At 40.6% G+C, this 22,263-nt stretch overlaps 1 protein-coding gene across 1 annotated transcript in view; it reads left to right on the top strand.

Annotated features, from left to right (window-relative positions):
- Positions 1–22,263, top strand: part of PTPRG (protein tyrosine phosphatase receptor type G) — a 388,012-nt gene that overhangs the window by 320,501 nt on the left and 45,248 nt on the right. Inside the window, exon 13 of the mRNA XM_054280849.1 lies at positions 3,567–3,699. Coding sequence (XP_054136824.1) covers positions 3,567–3,699 — 133 coding nt within the window. The remainder of the gene's footprint in view (positions 1–3,566; positions 3,700–22,263) is intronic.

The raw sequence follows: 22,263 nt of genomic DNA, 5'->3' as shown, positions 1-22,263 counted from the left end.
AGTCTCCTTGCTTTAGAAAGGTTCCCTATAGCACTTTAATCAGGATGGTGTCCAGACAGCTTTTAAATATCTTCAGGGATGTACATGGCAGCTTACAAGAGCAAACAGCAGAATGGGTTGAAAACAAAAGAAGTGAATTATTTAATGCCTACAAACTATGAATTTCAGATATAGGATTAAATATGATTGGCATCTGTTAGAAAGCAGTGAAAAGCCATGCTTAGTAGTGCACAGCCTGTAAGCCTGAATACTGCAGGAGCGCCTTGAAGAAATAGGGAGTAACAGCTCCACCCTGATACAAGCTTGTATCAAAGGTAATACTTCTTTAAGAAACATGGGTTTGCCTTTTCATCATTTAATAATATGGCAAATATTCTTTTCCATAATTAATTCATACCTTTGTATAAGTTCATAACTTCATTTACTCAAGGGAAAGATGAGTAAGCTGACTTTCTCTTAGGAGACCCTGTGGTCTGAGGCAGTTCAGCAGCAGGGCTTTTTTTTGGTTAATGGTATCTGAAATGGTACAACAAACAGAACTTTGTCCTGGCAGTTTGTGCAATGGCAAGGAATGATAAAAGTAGATAGGTTATATAGTACAGCTATGATTGCTTATTATAGCAAGCAGTGTTACTTAAGGGAAATAAATATGTTTCTTTTCTCAGGAACTGTTTTCCAGGAATACACAGAAAAAAAGCACATTTCACAAACTCTAGAATGCCTCTTTCTTACCTTGACCTTTATGCAAGAATTGCACTGCCAGAGCCTCGCTGGCTGCCTGATGCCATCCAGTACTCCCTGTGCCAGGGCTCATCCATCCAATGCCTGGGTGGAACTGCTGAATGGGAGGTTCACAGAAGTTATGGACTTTTCCAGACGCAGGAGTAGATTTAGTAGTGCCAGGGCTTGTATCATGTGGGACCTCCTGAAACAGATATGCTGTAATAATTTTTATTCCTTCCTACTGGGATGAATTCCAAGCCAGTAAAAGGCAAACTGAATTAATTCAACGAAGGCATATGCCACTGGAAACTGTTTACATTTCTTAGCAAAAATGGAGTTTCCTAGTCCGTTTTTTAAGCTTCTCCCATCCCCTGCCAAGTACAGCTTATGGTGGGCACTGTTACAAGGATATGCTGTTGACACTACCAGGGCTTGACATTCTTGCTTTGGAAAAGAATGAAATGGTGACTATTTTTTTATTTCTTACTGTTTTGTTATATGAGAGAACAGGGAACTGTAGAGGCCCAGATCTGTATTTTTGTGTGTGTGTGTGTGTTTTCATTTCATCTTTTTCCAGCATGCTAGCTTTTCTTAGGCTATTTTGCCATGATCCTCAAGACAGACACCAGCTCTCCAGCTGCACTGCTCTACCTGTGGCCCCAGCTGCCATTCTTGTACAAGTTTTATTGGCACTGGTTTGTTTGGGCTCTCACAACACATTACTTAAACAGTGGAAAACACCTTAGACTTTTTCATCAAAGCCAGCACAGGAACTATGTCTTTTCTTCTGAAGCACATCACTGCTTGGGCATTCCCAACTGGAATTTCAGGGCCAGACATCAGTGTTAGTATTTGCTATTCTGGCACTCAGCATACTGAGCACTTTCTTCTCCTCACATCTGTGGTACAGGGAGTTGGCAGGGGCACATTTATGTGTTCTCCACACTAGACTGACTAAGAGGAGCATCGTGAGCACTGCAGAATTTAACAGTGTGCATTGGGACTCCAGCCCATGCTGTGCTTACAATGGAATTGAATTTTCTTTCCATGCAAACAGAAACATATGGTATTGTGTTGAAAGATGTGGAGGTGAAACTTAACAGAATACTGTCATTGGAGAGAACTGAAACAACATCCTAATGGATATAAGGTGATGGGACTATTTGGCTCTCCTACAAAGTTTCACATAGTTTTTTGATTTGTCCCTTTTACTATTCTGATTAGTAACACCTCACAGGCTTACTTTTTTTTCCTGCTCTTTAATGATTTGAAATGCACTGGTAATAACTGATGCCCCAAGACTTAGCATTTCGTCAGTTTGGCAAATACAGAGACTAAGCCTTTGCTCTAATTTGGGGGTTGCTCTTTTCCTTATTCTTTGCTAGTCAAGGAATTCAAAGATGTTCAATCAAAGTGCACCTTCACTTCCCCCAAACATCCTTCTGATTAGCACATCATTTAGGCTGCTTGCTAAAGGGCATTACCTCTATCAGCCTAGTTCTCAAAACTAGGAAGATTTCTTGCTGGGCTTGCAGCAGCCTGCAGCCTTGCTCTGTTTTCAGCAGTCAGGCAAAAGCATTTACAATTAACCTTTACTTCCACGTTAGTTGAATTTTACTCCTGCCTATGGAGGAGTATAATCTAAATGCTATTAAAATAGAGTATGACTTCATGTTATGTGACATCTGGTGACTTCCAATTATCTGTGTTTTGCCTGCCTATGGTGAAAAGGCAATTATGTTCCTCTGGTAGGATTTGCAGCAGTTTCGGAAGCTATGATAATACAATACTGAATGAGGGCAAGGAAGCATGTTGGTAAGGAAAGACTCACACAGGCTTAAAAGTAGAAGTCAAGTGTGCATGTTTCAATCCTTCTTGAAATCTGAAGCTGTTTGTACTAATCCTTTCCCATTATGTCCTGTTGACAGGTATTGATCAACCACGGCCTGTTTGTTAGGAAACATGAATAAGATATGGAATCCGCTTCTGCATTTTTCTTTTATCATTCTGTCTAAACCAATTTATTCATCAAGTCTACATGAATTTGCACAAATTAGATGTCTTTTGAAATACACTGGTGCAGTGTCTATGCTCATTGGCTGCAGTACTTGCAGAACTTCTAGATATTCATCTTATATATGATACAATCATTTTACTGAGATGTCATGCAAAAAGTGAAGCAGAGTTAACTCAGCCAGATCTCAGGGTATTGACGAACTTTAATTTTGTTCAAAAGCTGTGGCATAATGATTTCTTCTGTCAGTTACAACACATCCTATCCATTCATTCATCCACCCATCTTGACAATCCATATGCTAAAAAGTGCCTTCGTATGCAGTAACCCACCAGATTGTGACAATTCTGCAAATGATGTGACATGACACCCAACATGTTGAGGATTTTTTATTTTAAGATAGTTACCAAAAAATTTATTTCTAAAGCTAAGTATTACACAGAGCTTTGCAAACAGGGCTGTCCTGCACTGTTGAGAAACAGAGTACATTTATCTGCAAACACTGGTGACAGAGCACAGCATTGGCTCAGTGGGATACTCTACATCTGATAATAGGTGCTTGCACGAAAGAGTCCTAAAAGTGTCTAAGAGACCGTAATTACAGGCAGTAGTAAAATCCTAGCCATATGTGGCAATAAACACCATACTTCTGTGCTCTCATGTCTCAGACTGAAGACAAATGGAGTCCCACCCTGCAGTTAGAGGATCTCTGCTCTGTTTACTCATAGCGTGTAAAAGGGAAAAGCTATTTGTTTTGTTTACACATTTTTCCATACAGTAATTCCTTTTTCCACCCAGTGATTGGTTTTGTTATGTGTTTAACACACAGCTGGCAAGAACATCTCCAGCATGGCCACGAGACCTTCTCCTGGTAAAATGGAATGGATCATCCCACTCATTGTGGTCTCAGCACTGACCTTCGTGTGCCTCATTCTTCTCATCGCTGTGCTTGTCTACTGGAGGTGAGCCTGTTTCCTTTTCAGTGGAAACTGATTAGGATTTGAAACACATTCCAGCTGGTGTTTTTAATGTGATCCTGTATTTTGTTATTTTATTAGAAGTTACAGTGATAGATGCATTAGATAGTTCTCTGGGTGCTAGTACAGCTTTGTTGATTAACTATTCAGCTGTCTTAAATACTGATTTTTATGTCATGAAAATGAGCCTGGTGCAGTTCTACCAATGGTAGAGCCAGCTGTAATGGTGAGAAATATTTTCAAAATTAGTCCCTCCAAAGTAGCTATAAAAAATTATCTTTGTCTCGGCCTTCAGGAAATGTGGTTGTGGGAGAAAATCCCAGTTAGACTGGCCTTGGTTTCATGGGTGTCTTTGCCACAAACCTCCTGTGTAATCTTATGCAGTTCTTTCCTTCCTTTGACTGTACTTCAAGAAAGTAGGGTAAGCTTGTTTCACATTCCACAGCTTTGCTCTTTAGCATTGGTGAAGAGGTCAGAAGTGCAGCCTGCAAGGTCTTGGAAGTAAAGATTGCCTCTTACAAAGAGACACTGTCATTCACACCAGTGGGCATTGGTTCAGTGGTGGAGGCCAGGATTGGCATCAACAAATCCCTCTCCATTTGATTTAGAGTAAACTAAAACCTGCAGCACCTGCTCATGACAAAATCAGAACCCAGAGGCCCCTCATTTGTCTGGAAGTTAACATTAACCAGGGATAAGCCACCTACAAGGTATTTAGGAATGATTTCCACTGATTAGTTGGCATAAGGTAGCTTCGATGGGAAATACCAGCCCATTCATCATTATATTTGCAGAATCAATTACAAAGGTACCAAGCTATTTTTCAGTACACCCATTTTGCTTACAATTAGTTGGCCCAATTGTTGAGGCTGAGAACATTTGAAAGAATTAATAACTAGATGGCAATAGTCTTGTGAAAATAATTTCTATTCACATTTGTAAGTAATTAACATCATTGCAGTAAGAGGGTGAATAAAAATTGCAGTGGTATATGCACAAAAGCCGAAATAGGAAAGGTTCTAAAGATCTCATGGTATCATCCTGTTTTTCAATATATATTGTCTTTATCTGAAGTACTAAACTTGGTCACATTCATAGGCAAGTCCTGTGAAGGATATGGTATATCTCAAAACACTGGGATGAAGGATTAGTAGTATTTATCTAGTGTTGATACAAAATGCTCTTCTAAGGCAGAAGGGTTTTGAAATACAATGCTAACAGCTATTATCTAGGAGAATGTTGGTACTATCATTGTTTGCAAAACATTTCCATTGCTTTGCAATTTCACTAGTGGTGCAAGAGAGATAATTGTAAAATTTGTGTTTAATTTACTCAAAGAGTAACTATTCCATTCCTGAAAAGATATTAAAGTCAGTGGAGATTAAAAATTAATATAGACATGAAAATTATGTAATGTAGTAGTCGAAGTTTTTTGATAAATATGAAGAAATAAAGGAACAAACTTGAGGACATATGTACTGCCTTCTAATAATCTGTGTCTAGTTCTGAGGATTTAAAAAAAATACAGAGAGTGTAGTAAAAATACATGTGTGTTTTAGGATAAATCAGCAAGCAACTAGAACACAAATCATTCCCAGTAACATTTCACATTGTGCAGACCATGTCACTGAAGCAGCAGCACAGCATTTCATTTGCTGTGTGATTGCCTTTCCTCAGGAAAAAAATAAACTGTTTACCTCTGTGAGTGTTTTAAAGTAAGGAAAAAAGGATTTTGAAGCACTGCAGACTCTAATTCAGAAGTTTGAAAGGAGCAGTAAATTGCATTTTCAGGAAAAAATACTTAGCTTAAGATGTAATGGGCAACATATGGAATAATTTGCTGAATAATACCATCAAAGCAAATGGCATGAAAACGAGTTTGAGACAGATATTTCAGAAAGGGAAACATGGTATTGAAGTGCACAGCAGAGAATCCTTGTGATGAAAGGATAACCCTCAAGGGGACAGGCATGCTAGACCAAGGGGTCTTTTCTTGCACAGCAGTGCTTTGTTTTGGTGTTAGGAAAAAACATTATAAATCAAAACCCAGAGAACTGGAGGAAGCAGAAGAGACATAGCTGCTCTTGGCAATGCATTGTGAGGGTAAAACAAATTTTATTTTTGTTTTTGCTTTTTTGAGCATTTGTGGAATTAGGTGATTTGAGACCAGTGGTGACATAAGTGGAACAATGAAGCAGAGCCTTCTGCTTGTTTCTGTCTCATCAGTGCCCTATTATCCAAAATAAGGATTTAGAGAAGTTGCTAGGGAAGGTTTGGCAAAGCATTAATTTTGTTTGGTCTCTTTGTGGCTCATTCCGCGATACAGTAAAGAAATAAGTTTTGTGAAGAAGACTTCTTGTAAGGAAGCTTCATTTTCCTTTATTTGAAAAGGAGACTGTCATTGTTTGATGAAGATTTCCTTTTTCCATCTGTTGAGCTTCCATGCTGTGTTTTAGAGACTTCTTGTAACTGAATATATTTGGAAATGATCTGTGCCATTTCTGAAGACTTGCTTATTTGCAGAGGTAATTTGCTGTTCTCAGTTCCTTTTTCATGTGGATCCTGGACAAATGGTGAAAGAATATGACTAATGTTGAAGAGAAAGGGTCACTTCCATCTTTTTTGTGTGGTGGCCATCTCAATAATGAAAAGGGATGGGAACTTGCAGGCAAGCAGAGCTCTGAATTACCTTTCTACTAAAGTTTCCTGGATTCAGTACTTTAAATGACACTGCTGCACAAAGTGGCCTGTGTGATTTTAAGTTGGTAGAGTGGAAGATAAACTAGGTCAGCATAATGAAGCTGCAAAAATTGTGCTGCCTTTTATCCCAGAAAAATGAGGAGAGCACAATCACAGGGTGACCACGAGCCACGACATCCGCTGTGGGCTGTTGCTAGTTGGGCTCCCAGGGCAGGAGGGACAATGATTCTGCACTTTCAGTTTGCTTCTGTGCATCTTTGATTCCTCTTGAGGAAAAGCTGGCCTGGCTGATCCTTGAGCTGTCATGGGCATGATGAAGGGGACTGTTGCTCCCAGGACCTTTAGTGCTTAAATTGATTTCTTTTAGCACCAAGTTGAGAATTTGAGTCTTAGCAGACAGAAAAGGTGAGGAGACCAGATCCTTGTTTTACTCACCATATGGATTCACCATTCACTTTTGCAGTGGCACAATGGTGCTTCTTTCTCTGCTTTCTTTCCTTTCATACTGGTTCCAAAAATTGTGGGCTGTAGGGACAACAACTGACTATTTCTGAAAACTGTACCCTGGGATTTTAGGACCTTCACTGGAGGACTGCTAGCTCGTCTAGAGCCCATTAAAACGTGGGTGTCATGAGGTGCTGTTTCCCAAACACTTTATTTTGCATTTCTGGGCATTTGTTTTGCATCTGTGATTTTATACCCAGACTCAGTATCATGAGATCCATCTGCAGATCTTCAAGGTCAGTTTAAAATCTGACTTGGATTGTCTGCAGTCTTTGCCACTGTTACTCTCACAGCCTTTGCTACGAGCCCTGAGAGCTGCAGGGTGTGTTTGGAAGTGACCTCCAAACTATTTAGGGATTGAGTGTGACTTCAGTTTTTTTGCAGCAAGATGAGTTCCTATAGTATGCTGAGCTGTAATATGGCTTGAAACATGTCTGTCTTTTCTAGAACTTCCACTATATTCTATAGCAAATTGAACTAGTCCTGAGTGTTGACACTTGGGGTAAACCCAGGTCAGTGTCACTTTCATCTCCACACAGGTGCAGGACAGTCAGGAAATCATCTGAAGTATTTTGATATACAGCAAGTTCTGTCCTTTGAGGGGAAAATAATATATTTTAGGAGAGCGTTGTAACCTTCCACTGTTTGTTTTTCATTCTGATTTTTAATCTAAACACTACAGTTCTATAGACTGTGGTTTCAAAGGGAAAAAATAAGCAGAGAATATTAAGAAGCAATTAAGATTTTAGAGTTTAGCCAACAGCAACTTTTAAATGAGAACTAAATTATAGCCATTTCTCATTTTCAGCTAAGAGGAAAAAATTCATCCACGACTATTGCTGGAGAGTTTTCTTTTTCTTTCTTTTGAACAGATACCATAATTCACCTTGAATTATTGCCACAATCAACATCATGATCCCAAAGACAAAGTGGGAATATTGTACTGCATTTCTTATTAAATCAAGCTGTTTATACAGTGCTAATATGTTTACTTTCGGGGGGATTTTTGGAACAACGCAGCTGCTGCCTTTCAAAGAGCAGGCAAGCTTGCATTGCTTGTTTTATAGCTGTGTGTGTATATGAGACAGCTTGGGAAAAAGATGTCTTTAATTTTCCTTAGGCAAAACCCTATAGAATTTAGTAGACAGAGTTTTCTTAAGTTTTTGTTAAGCATCCTGTCAAATTGAACTGAATCATTGGGACAAGTCCTGTGACAGAGCCTTGTCCTTCTCTGGCAGTACCTTTCTGTGCAGGAGAAATCACCCTGAGCACCAGGAGATTGCTCTTTTTTCTGGCTCAGTCATTGATTTCTGTGGGACCTCAGGCCAAGTCACATACAGGTTGAGAGTGTTGTTGTTGAACTCAGTGGCAAAGATCTCACCGGGAGCAAGCTCAGGTGTTCAATATTTCAGCATCTGAGTTCTGACACTGGTGAAATAGCAATGGAGAAGGTTGGTCAGCTGTATTTGTAAATCAACTTGTAATATAGCAACAAAAGCTGCACTATAAAGAACCCTCATATTTACCATGTCTAATAACCATGCCTCAGACAACTACCTTTGGGTGTTAAATTCTGGGGAGTTTGCACAGCTGCTTAGCTAAGAGAGTGTTAAAGCTTAATTGGGAGGGAAAAAAAAAAAAACTTCTGCCTGTACCAGGTTGTAAAAAATGCCGAAATTGTTATTTGAACCTATCTCTAGGTTCTATTTTATGAGTACACAATGTGTTGTTCATCTACTGTACTGATTGGAAAAGGAACATTGCAAATTTACAGACCATTGTAAAATTGTTTGCTTACAATGATAAAAGCTTCTTTCAGCTTACTCTAAAATGTTTGTGATTATTCTCATTTTCTCACCCATGGAGGATCTTGAGTGGTAACACTTTCTGAGACCCTGGGTGTTAATTTTAAGAGTGCCTCAGATGCAGTTGCATGAGTATTTATTTCAGCAGCAGCAGTTCAGGCAGGGTCCTCTGTTCCTGCCCTTGTTCTGCCCTCTGTGATCCCATTGCAAATGTTTGTACAACCATATGAGGAGCTGGATTGCAAAATAATCCATGTTTTTTAAAAAAAACTTTAAAAAAAATGAGAGGAGTTTTCATGTCCTGATTTAAACCAGATTAGCTCCCAGTCTGGTTCATGTAGTAACAGGACAGAGCTGTACCAGCATAACTGAGGGAGCAGCACAGGGCAGGAATGAGAAGGATGGATGGGGATGCTCACCCCAACATTGTCCTCAGTGATGCCTGAGGACCACATCCAGGCACCTGTGCTCATCTTGGCAATGGCAGTGCCCCAGAGCTTGTGGCACCACAGGCACTGAGGAGAATTGACAAGGACAAGAGACTTCCCTTCTCCCTGGAGACAGGCAACTCCCCAGGGAGACAAGGGTAGCTGTGGAGGTGAGTGGCATACCTGAAACTTCTTGCAGCTTCCATATCTTTTTTTTAGTGCCCAGCTGTGCCTTGCTCATACTGAACAAGACCTGCCTTAGTTTTCCTCTGGAAATGGCCACATTTAGTCTCATATGTTGAGGGATGGGGACAGGGCAGATCACTGCCTGGTAAATGTCATGCAGCCTAGCCTGATCTGGAGTCCTCTGATCTGCTCTCAATCCAGGCAATGCAGGAAAAGCATTTCAGCTCTTATTGCAGAAGATCCAGGTTCTGTGAGATTTTGTCAGTGTCAGAGGTAAAGGTACTGAATCTTAGGCCCTTCTGTGTTTAGTATCTCAAAATGCTGCTCATTTTCATTAAAAGGGAGCAGGCCTGTGATCAGCAGCCTCTTATCCCACTCTGGGACCTGACCTCATCTTCTCTGCTGACATCAGCCCCCTCACTTTCAAGCCAGATGCTCAGGGCAGCCACTGGTTGCTTGTTCTGGCTGTTGAGACCATACTTTCAGCATTCATCATTCTTCCTTTATGAGGAAAATCACTATGAAAACTTCTCTGGCAGCATTTGTGCTGTTTCATCCAGCAGGACACAGCCTGGAGCAAAAGCCCCAGGTAGAGGCCAAGACCAAACCAGAGTGTGTCACTGCTGCCCTTCAGGGTGTTGGCTCAGGGGTTTTATTGTCCCCTTCTGCAGGGGAGCTGAGCCCAGCTGGTCCCAGGGTGGTGGGACACAGGGCTGGGAGCTGAGCCCAGCTGGTCCCAGGGTGGTGGGACACAGGGCTGGGAGCTGAGCCCAGCTGGTCCCAGGGTGGTGGGACACAGGGCTGGGAGCTGAGCCCAGCTGGTGCCAAGGCTGGTGGGACACAGGGCTGGCTCTGTGTGGAAAGGGCTGAGGCAGAGGAGCCCAGGACCTGCACCTGCAGCCATCCCTCTCCAGTTTCTTGTTCCATGAGCATTTTCCAAAAGGCCACTTTAGGGCCTTTCAGGAATCAGGGGAGTTGTCAGTTGTTATGGTAACAGATCCCCTGATGCTGAATTGGCCCCAGATGCCCATTTGGGCTTTTGAACAGACTAACTCAGTTCATTAGACAAAAAAGAGAGAGAGACAGATTTGCAGATGGAAAGTTGCTTTTTAAGCATGCTGGAGGATCTTTTAAGAGCTTGACTGTGGAAAAGGGCATGTTCTCTCATTATCTGTCTGTTACTTTTACTCTTTTTTAATTAACACTAGGTTTAATTTTTTTGTCACCAAACAGAAGTCTACAAGATCCCATTTCCTTTCTGGTAAGGCCTATAGTGGCCTGCCACTTTACAAACCAACCTATTTTGTCTTCAGAAAGGAAACAGGTTTTTGGTGAGCTTAAATGCAGATCAGCAGTGATTTCCAGAACTATCAGGATATTGACAAAGCTCAGAAAATAGTCGTTTTAATTCTAATTATAGAGCATCAGGATCAAAATCAATAAGCACATTCCAACCCAGGAATGTCCCATTTCAAGGCAGTGGGACTGTCTAGATTTTGCTTCAGACCTGAGCCATCCCACTGGTGTTAACAGAGTGATTCCTGAATATTTTTTGCCAGCTACAACAGACTTCATCATTGTAAATTTGAGTCCACATAACTGAGGAACCTGTATCATCTTAAATAGGTTCTCAGGAGTATGTAATTGCAGTATCAAATTTCTTCTTGCAGGTATTTGAAGCCAGCTTCTTCCTGTGTCCCATATGGCCAGCCTTCATCTGAATTTCAGGAATCAGTGTTCTCCTCTCAACTGTCCTGTAAATAAAAAGCAAATACAGTTTTATAGCAGGCTGATGTATCTCCAGGTGTAAATAAGAGAGGACTCTGGGTTTTTTTATGTGATTCACCTTTTCTGCAAGGAAGATTGTGGGACAGGCAGGGCTGTTAGTGGACAGGGGAAGCAAGTGCTTGAGTACTTGGAAGGGGTCTGCAAGGGATCCATCATCTTCTGCCCCCATTGTGCTGCAGATATGAGGGGCCTTTGGCTTAAATTACAGCAAGAGGGAAATTTCTGTTGGACATTAGAAACAGGAAATGATAGGAAAGACAATAAAGTGGTGGTCTGTAGCATTTTGATCATTTCTAGGTTTCAGACAAGGTTAAGCAGCTCCAGTGAGGATGCACCACAGGAGTCTGATCCCTCTCAGGAGTTTCCAGGCCTGTTCTCCACAGTTGTGCAGTGCCCGCTTTAAAGCACACGTGGAAGTGAGAGAAAAGAGGAGGGATGGTACATGTGATAAATTGCCCTGTAAATCACAGGCTAGGAGCCTGCCTGTCACTCTTAAACTGAAGCTTATGGGTCAGTTGTGTGAACATCTTCCTGCAGGCACTTTCATGGATGTGGCCACTGAACTCAGTGGGAGCCTAGACGTGCATCACCTTTATTTGGAAAGATAATGTCAAGCATGCAATCATGAGTCACAAAACAGGGCAATATGTGCTTTGGGTGTGGAAGACTAGAATTCAAAATATCATGTTGGTGACCTTGAAAACTCTCAAACACAAAAAGTATAATTTTTATTTTTAATATGCTGTATGATGTGTCCCATAAGAGCTGAGACATTCATGCTGTAGTTTGCCCACAGGCCATCCTAAGGGGGTGAAGCTTATGCAAAAGTCTCGGCAGCAAATTGGCAAACTGCTGTTGACACCTTTCCTCAGTGCTTTGTTTAGAGGTGTAGCAGAATTTCCCCAACATTTCCAAAAATACCTTCTTCTGCACAGAGAGCAAAGGAGAATGGGCAAGGGCAGCTGAGGTCAGGCAAGGAGGGATCTGCACAGCTGCAATCGATCTTTCTGCTTTGTCTCTGTGGAACTAATTAAATGGATTAATTGCAGACATATTTTTTTCCCTGGAAATGCTTTCCCCTGTGCTGTTGTAATAGTGAGGTCTGGGAAAAAAAGAGCAAGATTTTATCTGCGCAGTTACTGGTTTAATAGTTTTAACAAGTATTTTTTAAATATCAAAAATTCTTTTAAATATCAAAATATTCTTATTAATCTCCATTAAGAACAGGTTTTTAAGTGCTCAGAAATAATGTGCCATGAGGAGTGTGGGTTTTCTCATAAGTACAGTGGTAGTGGATGCCAGGTACCCCTGGCATCTCCTACTCATCTGCTGGGTCTGTTCTAAGTTACTGTAGAGGAAACTCTTATACAGCTTTAAATTTTTTGAACTCTGACTTTTAAAGCTGTGAGATATTTTAAAAGAGAAAAAATTTCACAATTTTTGTGAAATTATATAACTTTATAAAAGAAGGCTCTATTAAGAAATTGATGCACTCTTTTTCTATTCCTCTTCCCAGCTCAAAGAAGCAATTTGCATCCTCATTGACAGTTAGTCTGTTGCTAGTTAATTTCTTTTCTATAGTATTCTTAGTTTGTAAGAGAATGTGTTAAAGTGTATGCAGGTATCTCTGGAGTAGATTCACTCTCATAAGCTGGTAGGTTCAGAGCTAGAGCAATGTCTCAGACAAACTGTGAATGAAATATCCTCTAATACAGCTAGATGTACCCTGAGGGAACAGTATACCTCTGCTGTGAAACTGTGAATTAACCACAGCAACCAGATAAATTATATTTTTTCTCTCTCCTTGTAACCATAAAATATAGCTATTGAAAGGCCCTCTCCTGTCCTCAGTCCCATGGCAGCATTTGGACTAACATTAGCACCAGCTATTTCACAGCAGGATATAGTCTGAGTGTAAAATTATAGGGTAAGAATATTAAATCAATTTGGCAACCTTAGCTGCTTGGATAAATACTGGGAACCAGCAAACTAGTAAAACAATAACAAGCAGGGGTGAACTTCATTTTACTGTTCTTAAAACCTGTGCAATTTGGGGAAAAACAAGACTTTGGAATGCACAACACGTTGTGCTGCTGTTACAAATGTTGCAAGTACAGGAATTCATTCAGTTTATTGTAGAATGCTGAGTTGGTTGGTTTCAAAGAAAACAGTTCCTCTATTGCTATAAACAGCATGTGTTTTACTCTATTGACTTACAGGTTAAAATCCATTTGAGTTCCAAGTTTTAAGCTGAAACAGGCGTAGGCGGCATGCCTGGGTCTTGATTGGTGGGTTGGGTTGTTTCATGTTTTGGAAACCCTGTCTTTTCCAAGAAAGAGCAAAACCTTTTTGAATTGTCCTACAAATTTATAAAGTAGCAGAAATTAGCCAAATTTGAATTGTAAAAATATTATTAATGTTAAAAAAAAAAAAGTAAAATAAAGACAGTCCTTATTAATGACAAATGTTCTGTTCCCTGAAATTTTAGAGATTTTAGGTATGTTATGTTTCTGATCAAATTATCAGTTAAATGGATGGATTTTTGTGCAGTGATTCACTCTCCACAGCCATTTTTTAACCACCACCAGGTTTCCAGTGAGTGCTGGTAAAATTCCTCACATTTTGTAGGAACCACATCATCATTAAAAATGATGATCATTTACTCTCCAGAGACTTAAAAGTTTCCTAGCTTTCAGTGTTTATCTGTAACAGTGACTAGTATTGCAGACTTGTGGTGAAAGCTGGGAAGAGCCAGTGCTCACACCTGCCTTATTATTTCAATTTATTTTGTGGGGTTTTGTTTTGCTTTTTAATAAAAGCTTGGGACATAAAGGTACCAAAATGATAAGTTTCTGCCCATTTATACAGCTCCTTATTTTTGAAGCATTCAAGTGTGCTGTTTCAATCAGGGAGTAAATGGGTTTGCTCTGCAGGCTCAGAAGAGCAAACTGCAAATGCTGGTTTAGTCAGTTAAGGCTGAATCTGGACTTTATCCACAGAACCAACATTTAGACAACAGCAAAAAAATATTCTGCTGGCCTAGATATCATTGCAGGCTTCATAATAATATGAATGAATGAATATAATATTTCCTCACTTTAAGAAACAAGCCTTTTAACTTAAAAGTGCTTTTCCTGCAACCTGTTTATTTTTCAGCAGGCTTTTCTGTAGGTCTTGTGTGACAGAAGTCGTGTTTTCTGCTAATACCTTGTCTCCCTACAACTGTACAATTGTCCTGTGTCCTTGTTCTATTTTTGGGGACCTGGAGGGGAAGGGAGAGGATGATGAACAGCTTTTCAAGCACCAAAGACATTTACTAGGTTTGCATCTGCCACAGTAACTCTGCACATGTTTATGGTATGGAGTGGTTTATAAACTTTATATTTATTAGCAGTAACTCTTTATTAGAAAAAAAAAATTAATAATTAAAGCACACCATTTGCATGCACAAATCCCCATAGTTTGACTTGGGTTCTATTTAATACTGAATCTATCTAGGCAAAGCAATTGTATCTCTGTGGAGATCAATCCTAAAGAATAAAAGAGATGAAAGGATTTTTTAAATAATTTGAGCAAAGAAAAGATTGTCTTCTTTTTCCTGAGACTATGGAAATAAAGTTTCTGCTTTCTAAAGGAAAATACAGTAATTAGGAAATTTGCAAATGGAAATTAGCCTCTGTTGGTCTTTGTCTTTATTTATGTCATTAAATGCAGTCTTCAATTAGCATATATATTATTCATGTTTCAATATAATCCATTTTATAAGTCCAGGTTCAAATATAAAAATCAAAATGGGCTTGATGCACCCTATTGTTCGCATGCAAAGCAGTTAACATAGATGTAAAGATATGAGGTGAATTGAAACATCCATATTTCATAAGGATGCAGTCTACGTTTTCTGAAATTGTGGCTTGAACTCTTATTTTTAACTTTTTCTCATTTGCATACATATTACTCCCTGTTTAAATGATGTGTTAATTCTATTCATTAGACTTCAGTGGATGCTTCTGACTCTCCTGATAATCAAGCACAGGTCCCTGGAAAGCAAATTATGGACTTTCATGTTGCAAAACCCATTGTAAACGTGACATTTATCACTGCAAAGCCAACTCCTGTGGAGCACTTGGCTGCAGTCAGGAGGGCAGGAGCCTTTTTCTTCTGTTCATGGCAATGATTGTCAAGTGTGGATAAGGAGCTGGCATCAGGTCCCCAATGGCTCTTCAGAAATGGTTGGGCACTTCACAACTGCTCCACAGTCTTGATGGTAAAAATGCCAGTTCAGTTCTTAGAGGGAAGAATTTGACTCAGGTGCTCACACAGACAGCTTCAAGAAAATGGGTGGTGAGGAACTTTCTGTTCCGTATAATGGGATGGTGCAGACCAGGATGGGGGGACCTGACCTAGATGGGCTCTGTCCTGTCTGAAGTGTATTTGGCTTTCAGAGCCAGAGCTTGTGGCTGGGGCTTTGCTGTGCTTCCAAAATATGCTTGCACTTCAAAATCTGGAAGAAGAGAGCCCTGAAAGCAAAGCACAAAGGTGACAGCAGTAGAACAGGAGTCCCTTCTCCTTTCTCTGGTTTACTGAGCCATACCCTGTTGTGAACCTGGGAAGAATCTGTAGGAAGAAAAGGGCCAGTGAAATAGCATTGGAGTTAGGCGTCTGCTGTTACATATTGATTTCCAAGGCCCTGTCAATTCATCTCTTTAATTCTAGGTGTAAAAGCATTGTTATCCCAGTGGCAAACACAAAGTGGTCATTTTGGAAGGTTTTATGCTGATGGGGTGAGCCCTTAGTGGTGCCACGCAGGGGGTTGCCATGTGTGATCTGATTAATAAAAAAAGTTGATGTTAAGAAGAAATATTTATATTGACATCTCTGTGAGGAAATCCTTGACATCTTTAAAAGCCCATAAGTATAGTTTCCATCTGTTTTTTTGCAGAGCCTGGACAGTTTCAAAGGCAGTGCTGATGTGCTGCAGGGAATTAGTTGAGGTCTTTGTGATAGCAGAAGGTGAGAGTTCAACGTGTGGTTTTGTTAGGCACAGAGCTACAGAGAACCAGTTCCCTGTTGTATAGCTTAAAGGTTCAGGTGGAGACTACTAGAAAGAGACCTGTTGTCCCTGCAGCTTGGTTTTATTCAAAGTGCAGAGAATAAGAGAGCAGAAGAGATCACTGCATTTGATGCACATTCTCAGGTGCTGTGTCTGGCTGTGTAATCTCACTCTCAGGATCCTTCTGCATGAGGAAACAGCAGGGCATGGCTGAGCACAGGAGAAATGATCCCATTTCACCAAGCTGCTGCTGGGCCCATGGGGCAATGAAAAATCTGTGTGTCAGTGAGTTGCAGTGCTGTCTGTAGGGTCTGAGCTTGCACTTGGATCCTCTCTTTCCTTACCAATGCTTCCTTGTGCTGTGCAAAGGAATCCCTGAGCTTTACACCAGCATTTTTGAAACACTTAAACCCATCTGCAGCCCTCTTCTCTTTCATTCTCTGGGCAGTGAGTTTGAGTCCAGTGGGGCTTCTGCACTGTAAAGCTGGGACAGACTGTGCTAATTTCCTGTGTGATGAGCACAGAAGAGGATTCTGAAGAAGAGGGACTTTAACCTTAGCCCACAGTTTAAGGTTATCCACAGTTCTCAATGTCCTGGTTTGGATTTTGTTTGTGTTTTATAAACATGGAAAGTAGGCAGCTCACCTCTTTGGGGAAATGAGGCAGGGGATAAGCATTCCCCTTCCATCCTCTTGCCAGAGTTTTTCCCTTGGTGTGCCAAATACAGCAACTTCCCATCCCAGAGAGAGATGTATTGGCAACCTCACTCTATTTTGTTCTGTTGTCTGGATTAACAGTGACATTGTCATAGCTCTCCAGCAATCTTGTTTAATTTACTGAGCTTCCTGCAAAGAATGAGTTAAATACATATGGGTTGAATGCTTTCTGTTGCAGCTCATGTTCTGTCTTGACCTTCCTGGCTTCACATATTTCCCCCTTTAAAGTTACTAGCTGTATCTGAGATCTTAACATCAGTGGGTCATTTTGTGAAATTAATATTAATGAGATGGCTGCTGATTACATTGTGTGGGTAGAAACAAATGTTTTTATAATAAGTGGAATTTAATATTAATTGAGTGGTTTGGAGTTAAAGCAGGATATAAAGTGACAAGCTCATGACACAGCAAAATGCCCTTTGCAGGAATCCAATTAGAAGAGGGAGCAGCAAATTCTATGCAAACTCGATCACACAGGGGCAATACAAGAGTGGAGCATAATTTGGAACCTGAGACCTGTCCCCTTGAATGTCTCATAATGTCCATGAATCAACATTTAGCTACTATGTGGTGCCAAGTTTGCATTATTCAGCTTTTTCCTGACAATGCTGCATCCCATGGCTCCGGAGGGAGACAGTGTGTTTTGCAATAAAGGACACATCAATTAATGCACTGTCCTGCTACATATCTGCAGGAGAAAAATGACTCATTTGTTAGCCTGCTGAAATTACTTTGCACTGAAAATCTTCTGCTGATGTAACAAGCTTTTGCCTGATCGCTTGAAGCTGTTACCTTTGCCATTTCCTCAATGAGGATGATTAAGAGTTGTCCCCTTTCCAAATTGCAGTGTTTATTCGTGATTTGGAAAAATAGAAGGTTTGCTGAGATGTGCTGTAGCTAAATGGCTAAGTCCCGCCTCAAGAAACCAAGTGCAATTATCAGATATATCTTGTGTTATAAAGAGTCATGTAAAGTGTTCATTGAGTTTGAATTGTTCAAAAATAATTTCTCTAAATATTATGTATTGTTTTCATCTGGCAGATGGAGTTGCAGAAGCTGCTATAGCAAGAGTTTGTTTGTGGCATTTCAGACAACCTGGGTATTGTGTGAAATTGGCTTAGCAAGCCTCTAAAAGGAGGGTGCTGAATGTAAAGTGAGGGTGTAGGAGTGATAGCCAGGGCAGTGCTTCCAGGCTGATAGAGAAGCATGTGGGGAAAAAAAAAAAAACAACAAGGAGCAAGTCAATTTATCCATTCTGTCAAAATGGCTGTGATCAGCCAGGAGGCAAATGAATAAACGGATCAACAAGTATTTCACACTTGTGTGTTCTCGACAGGAAATCACAGATCTGAAACCAAATGTCTGGGACAAAACTACCAGAAATAGTGGCAAAATACTCTGCTGTTTAGTCTGCATTTTCAACGTTTTTAGCTCACAAAAGTCCTTGAATTAAAGCACTAGAATAAAGCAGGAACTTGTTACTACATTTTGCAGATATGAGCAGAGATGAAAATATTTGGGGTGGATCTAAACAGCAGGAGCTCATTCCCCACTGGAATCTCTCTTTGTGCACACCTGGATGTGTCTGGCTGGCCATGGTGATGGCTCCTGTCTTTTCTTCTCCCAAGCTCACAGTCTGATGGCAGCTAAAGCACACCAAAGATCACATCAGAACATGGAAATGAAATGCATGAATACAGCAGGAGGAAAATGATGTGGATTGCTAGAGGTGCCAGAGCTGAACAGCTCACCTGGGAGCAGACATCTACTATGTTCCTCCAGGACACTGTGTCTGCCAGAGCAGCCCTTCATGAGCTTCAAGAAAGGGAAATGCAGAGCCAAGAGCTTGTTTTTAATTACATATCTGCTTCTGAGCAAGTGTCTTGTGCATCCAGGCACATTTCTTCATACCTCAAGAAACACGTTTTTCCTAAGATGTGAACTGCAGTTGTTGTGGGGCTTTTTTCTCCTTTTCCCCAGTCCCACATTTATCAACACTGTAAGGTTAGCAAGCACTTAATAAAAAATAGGTTTAAGGTTTAGAAGTAGTGCACATAAGGAGAGCAGTCCATAAATAGAAAATATATTAAACTGTATCTGGTATTAGGGGCTCTAATAATTAACACAGATTGAGTGAATGTCTCCTGTTTTGCTTATCTGCAATGAACTTTTGTCCTGAATCAAAATGTTCTGCTCCTGTGGTTAGTAGCTCTATCTACACAGTGATCAAGACAACAGGAGAGCAATGTTTTATTTGCATAAGTGTGTGCTTAGTGCAAAAGGGTTTGTCATGAGGATAAAACACGTTTCTAGTTTTATGTTTCTAATTTTCAAAATAATTTCAACTTATTTTTTTTAATGGAAAATCTCTTCTATGTCTGCTATTTTATTATTTTTTTCATTGTGGGCTCTTCTATGTAATTAGAAGCCTGTTAATAGACATTGTGGTAACTTTTCTGACACACCTCACACTTTGAATCCTTTTTGGCATTATCTTGGCATTTGTTTATGTTGTTGTTGTTGATGCTGTTTATTTTATAGAAACATTCTCACAGAAAATACAGTGGTTTAAGACAGATGCTACTGGGAGGGTCCGGCTGATGTGGGGACTTTTCATTGTGATATGTTAATTGATGTGGGTCTGGTGGCTGGTGAAGGGAGCCCAGTGGGGATGTTCACACTGGCTGCCTGATTTTACCAGAAACCCCTTCAGCAGATGCTGCTGTGCAGCACAGCTCTGTGAGTGCAGAGCAGCCCAGCACACAAGGAGTGCTGGGGCAGTGGAAGCTCTCAGCACCTGCATGGCTCCCTGGCACCCTGGGTCTCACTGGGGTGTCTCCCCAGAGTGAGGTAGGGATGAATTCCTCATACTGCAGCACAATACACAGCATGCTAACTCTCAGTGGTTGGCAGTGCATTGCCCCATATTTGTGTTTCCTTGTCACATTTGTTAACCTTTGAATGCAAGAAACTCATTAAAGCAATTCCTCAGATGCACACTCCAGCCTTCCCCAGAGCTCTCCACTCAGGCCCTGATTAGCATCAGCGACTGCAAGAAGCAAATCTCCAAACGGGTTGATTGATAGTGAGATTAATGATCCTCAAGATTTCTGTCCAGGTTTATTATTGGGAGGCTTACAAATCTTTGCTTTCAGCGAGATGGGTGGGGAGGAAGGAGCATCTGGCTGCCACCCAGTCTGTCTGTATTAGTGTGATGAGGTGATGGACTCTGTTAGAGCACCAGCACTAGGCAGTGTATTTTCAATGTTCCTATTATCTACCAGGTACTAAATGATTTGCTCCTCTGCTCTTGGTGCCAGCTGCTCTTTTCTTTTCCTTTGTGCTGTGCTTCCAAAGGTGTAATGCCATTTCTAATTGTGTTTTAAACAGAGTTAACAGAGAGACCATGAAATTTTTAAAGTAGCTATTTCTTGTTGAAGTGGCCAGTGAAAAAAGCCCACCCTCCAAATATTCAGTGATTGAGAGAGAAAGGAAATAATCACTCTTTTAATATTTATCTTGGCCCCAGATACGCTAAACATGAATTATGTCCAGCAGTGTTGGGAATTTTTCCTAGTTCTCCCATGCAGTTTTAGTCCAGGTGCACATGGACACACGTGTTGAGAAAGATGAAGCTTCCCACTGAGTATTTCATTACATTTAACAAACTGGCATTTCTGCCTGAAGATGGGCAGGGACATCAAAACTGAGGAACAAGCTGTGCTTAAATTTTTTACAAGACTTTTGTGTTGGGTTCCAGGCTGAGCCTTGGGATACCTGACATATTTGTCAGTTAAATGTCCTGATGTCTCATTTGGAGGAAGAAAATAATATTTTTTTTGTAAAGGCAAAAGCAGAGCTCTTCTGTTTTGAGAGTAATTAGGGACATTTATGTGAATATTCCAAAGAGAGACTGCTGTCTCTCTGTTTCTGTTGTACACTCCTAGGTTGGATCATCTCTGTTTTGGTTCTCTTATAACACTGTGTCCAATCCAGAGGAATTACACTTTGCATTTGAAATTACTTGCATTTTAATGTCCCAGTGTGTGACCCTGGTTTTATTCATTCTCTTACTAAGATTCATCATCCCAAAGGGAATTCATGTCCTGAATAGATGATGTCAAGTATACCAAATTTTGAGATCTTGGAGGTGCTACTAAAAGCACCTTTCTAGTAAGAGGCAATCTTCATTGATTGCTGTGGCTCTTGTGATTATGGAACAGCTCTTCACTTGCTTAAATACAGCTTTCTTTTGTGAGAAAGTTTTAAGGCTCCTTTTTAATATTACATGATGTTTTGGGCATTGGAAGCACACATTTTATAGGAAGTGCCTGAGGTATTCTTTGATTGGAAAAGGCATGTCTTTGTTTCCCTCTGTAATTTTCTAGCCTTTGTTATGAATGTTGCATTACATAAATACTTGGCTCAGGGAGAAGAAAATTAATATGGTCAGGCTTTCCTTTGGTTTTTAAAGCTGTGCCTAATGTTAAACCATTTTAAGATACCACCCAGAGGTATGTCTACCCGATTTTTGCCTGAAGACATGAAAGTTCTCAGTGGTAATGCAGATAACCAAGGAGCTTGTTCTCTTGCTGTAGAAAATACTGATGAGTAAACTCATTCAGTCATCTGTAAAATTGCTGAGTGCATCCAAGGCAGATGTTGTGGGTATTGATTAAAGCAGGAGCGGAAGGTTTGGTGCCTCTGGCCCTGTCAGAGGTCACCAGGAGAGTAATTAGCTACCAAGTGTCACAGGGCCAAGTGTCATCACAAATAAGGTTTCACCATTGCCTTTGCTGTTCTCCAGGGACACCAGGGTGGTGGGCCAAGGAAGCGTGGAAAACGTTTGTGCTGAGTTAAACTAAGACTTAACCACACGATTTGCAATTAAAGAGCTTTCTGAGTGCATTTCTGCACTGGCCACCTGGGTGCTCTCTGCTTGTGCAGCTGATGAAGGGGGAGGACATGCAGGCAGCCCATCTGGGGCTGTTGTCATTTCTTAACTGTTTAATTATTTGAATGACCTTCTGAAAATAATGATGTCTCACATAATACCTGAGTTCAGTACTGTGTGTTATATAAATGAGTGTCTGGGCCCTGGTGCAGGGTAGGATCTCAGAGGATTGGGAGAAGAGGATTTTTAATTTTGTGGAGAGCTGTGTAGTCAGCTGGCAAATTTAGGCCATAAATATTAAATTAGCTGTCGTTTTGTGTCAGAAATCCCTAGTCTTGTTTGCAGATCAATTTTTCAACTGGACAATTTTACTAGTGGTGCATTCTTCAGCACAAATGCTGTCTCAAAGTTTTGTCCACCTTCTTTTTTTTCTCTTTCCATCTGCCATTTCCTAGCCTTTTTCCTGTGTTTATTTCCC

The sequence above is a fragment of the Melozone crissalis genome, unplaced genomic scaffold (assembly GCF_028551555.1).
Source record: "Melozone crissalis strain CALT ecotype California unplaced genomic scaffold, PUWL_Pcris_2 ptg000029l_1, whole genome shotgun sequence".
NCBI classification, from domain to species: Eukaryota; Metazoa; Chordata; class Aves; order Passeriformes; family Passerellidae; genus Melozone; species Melozone crissalis.
This window is presented reverse-complemented; position numbering and strand designations above follow the sequence as displayed.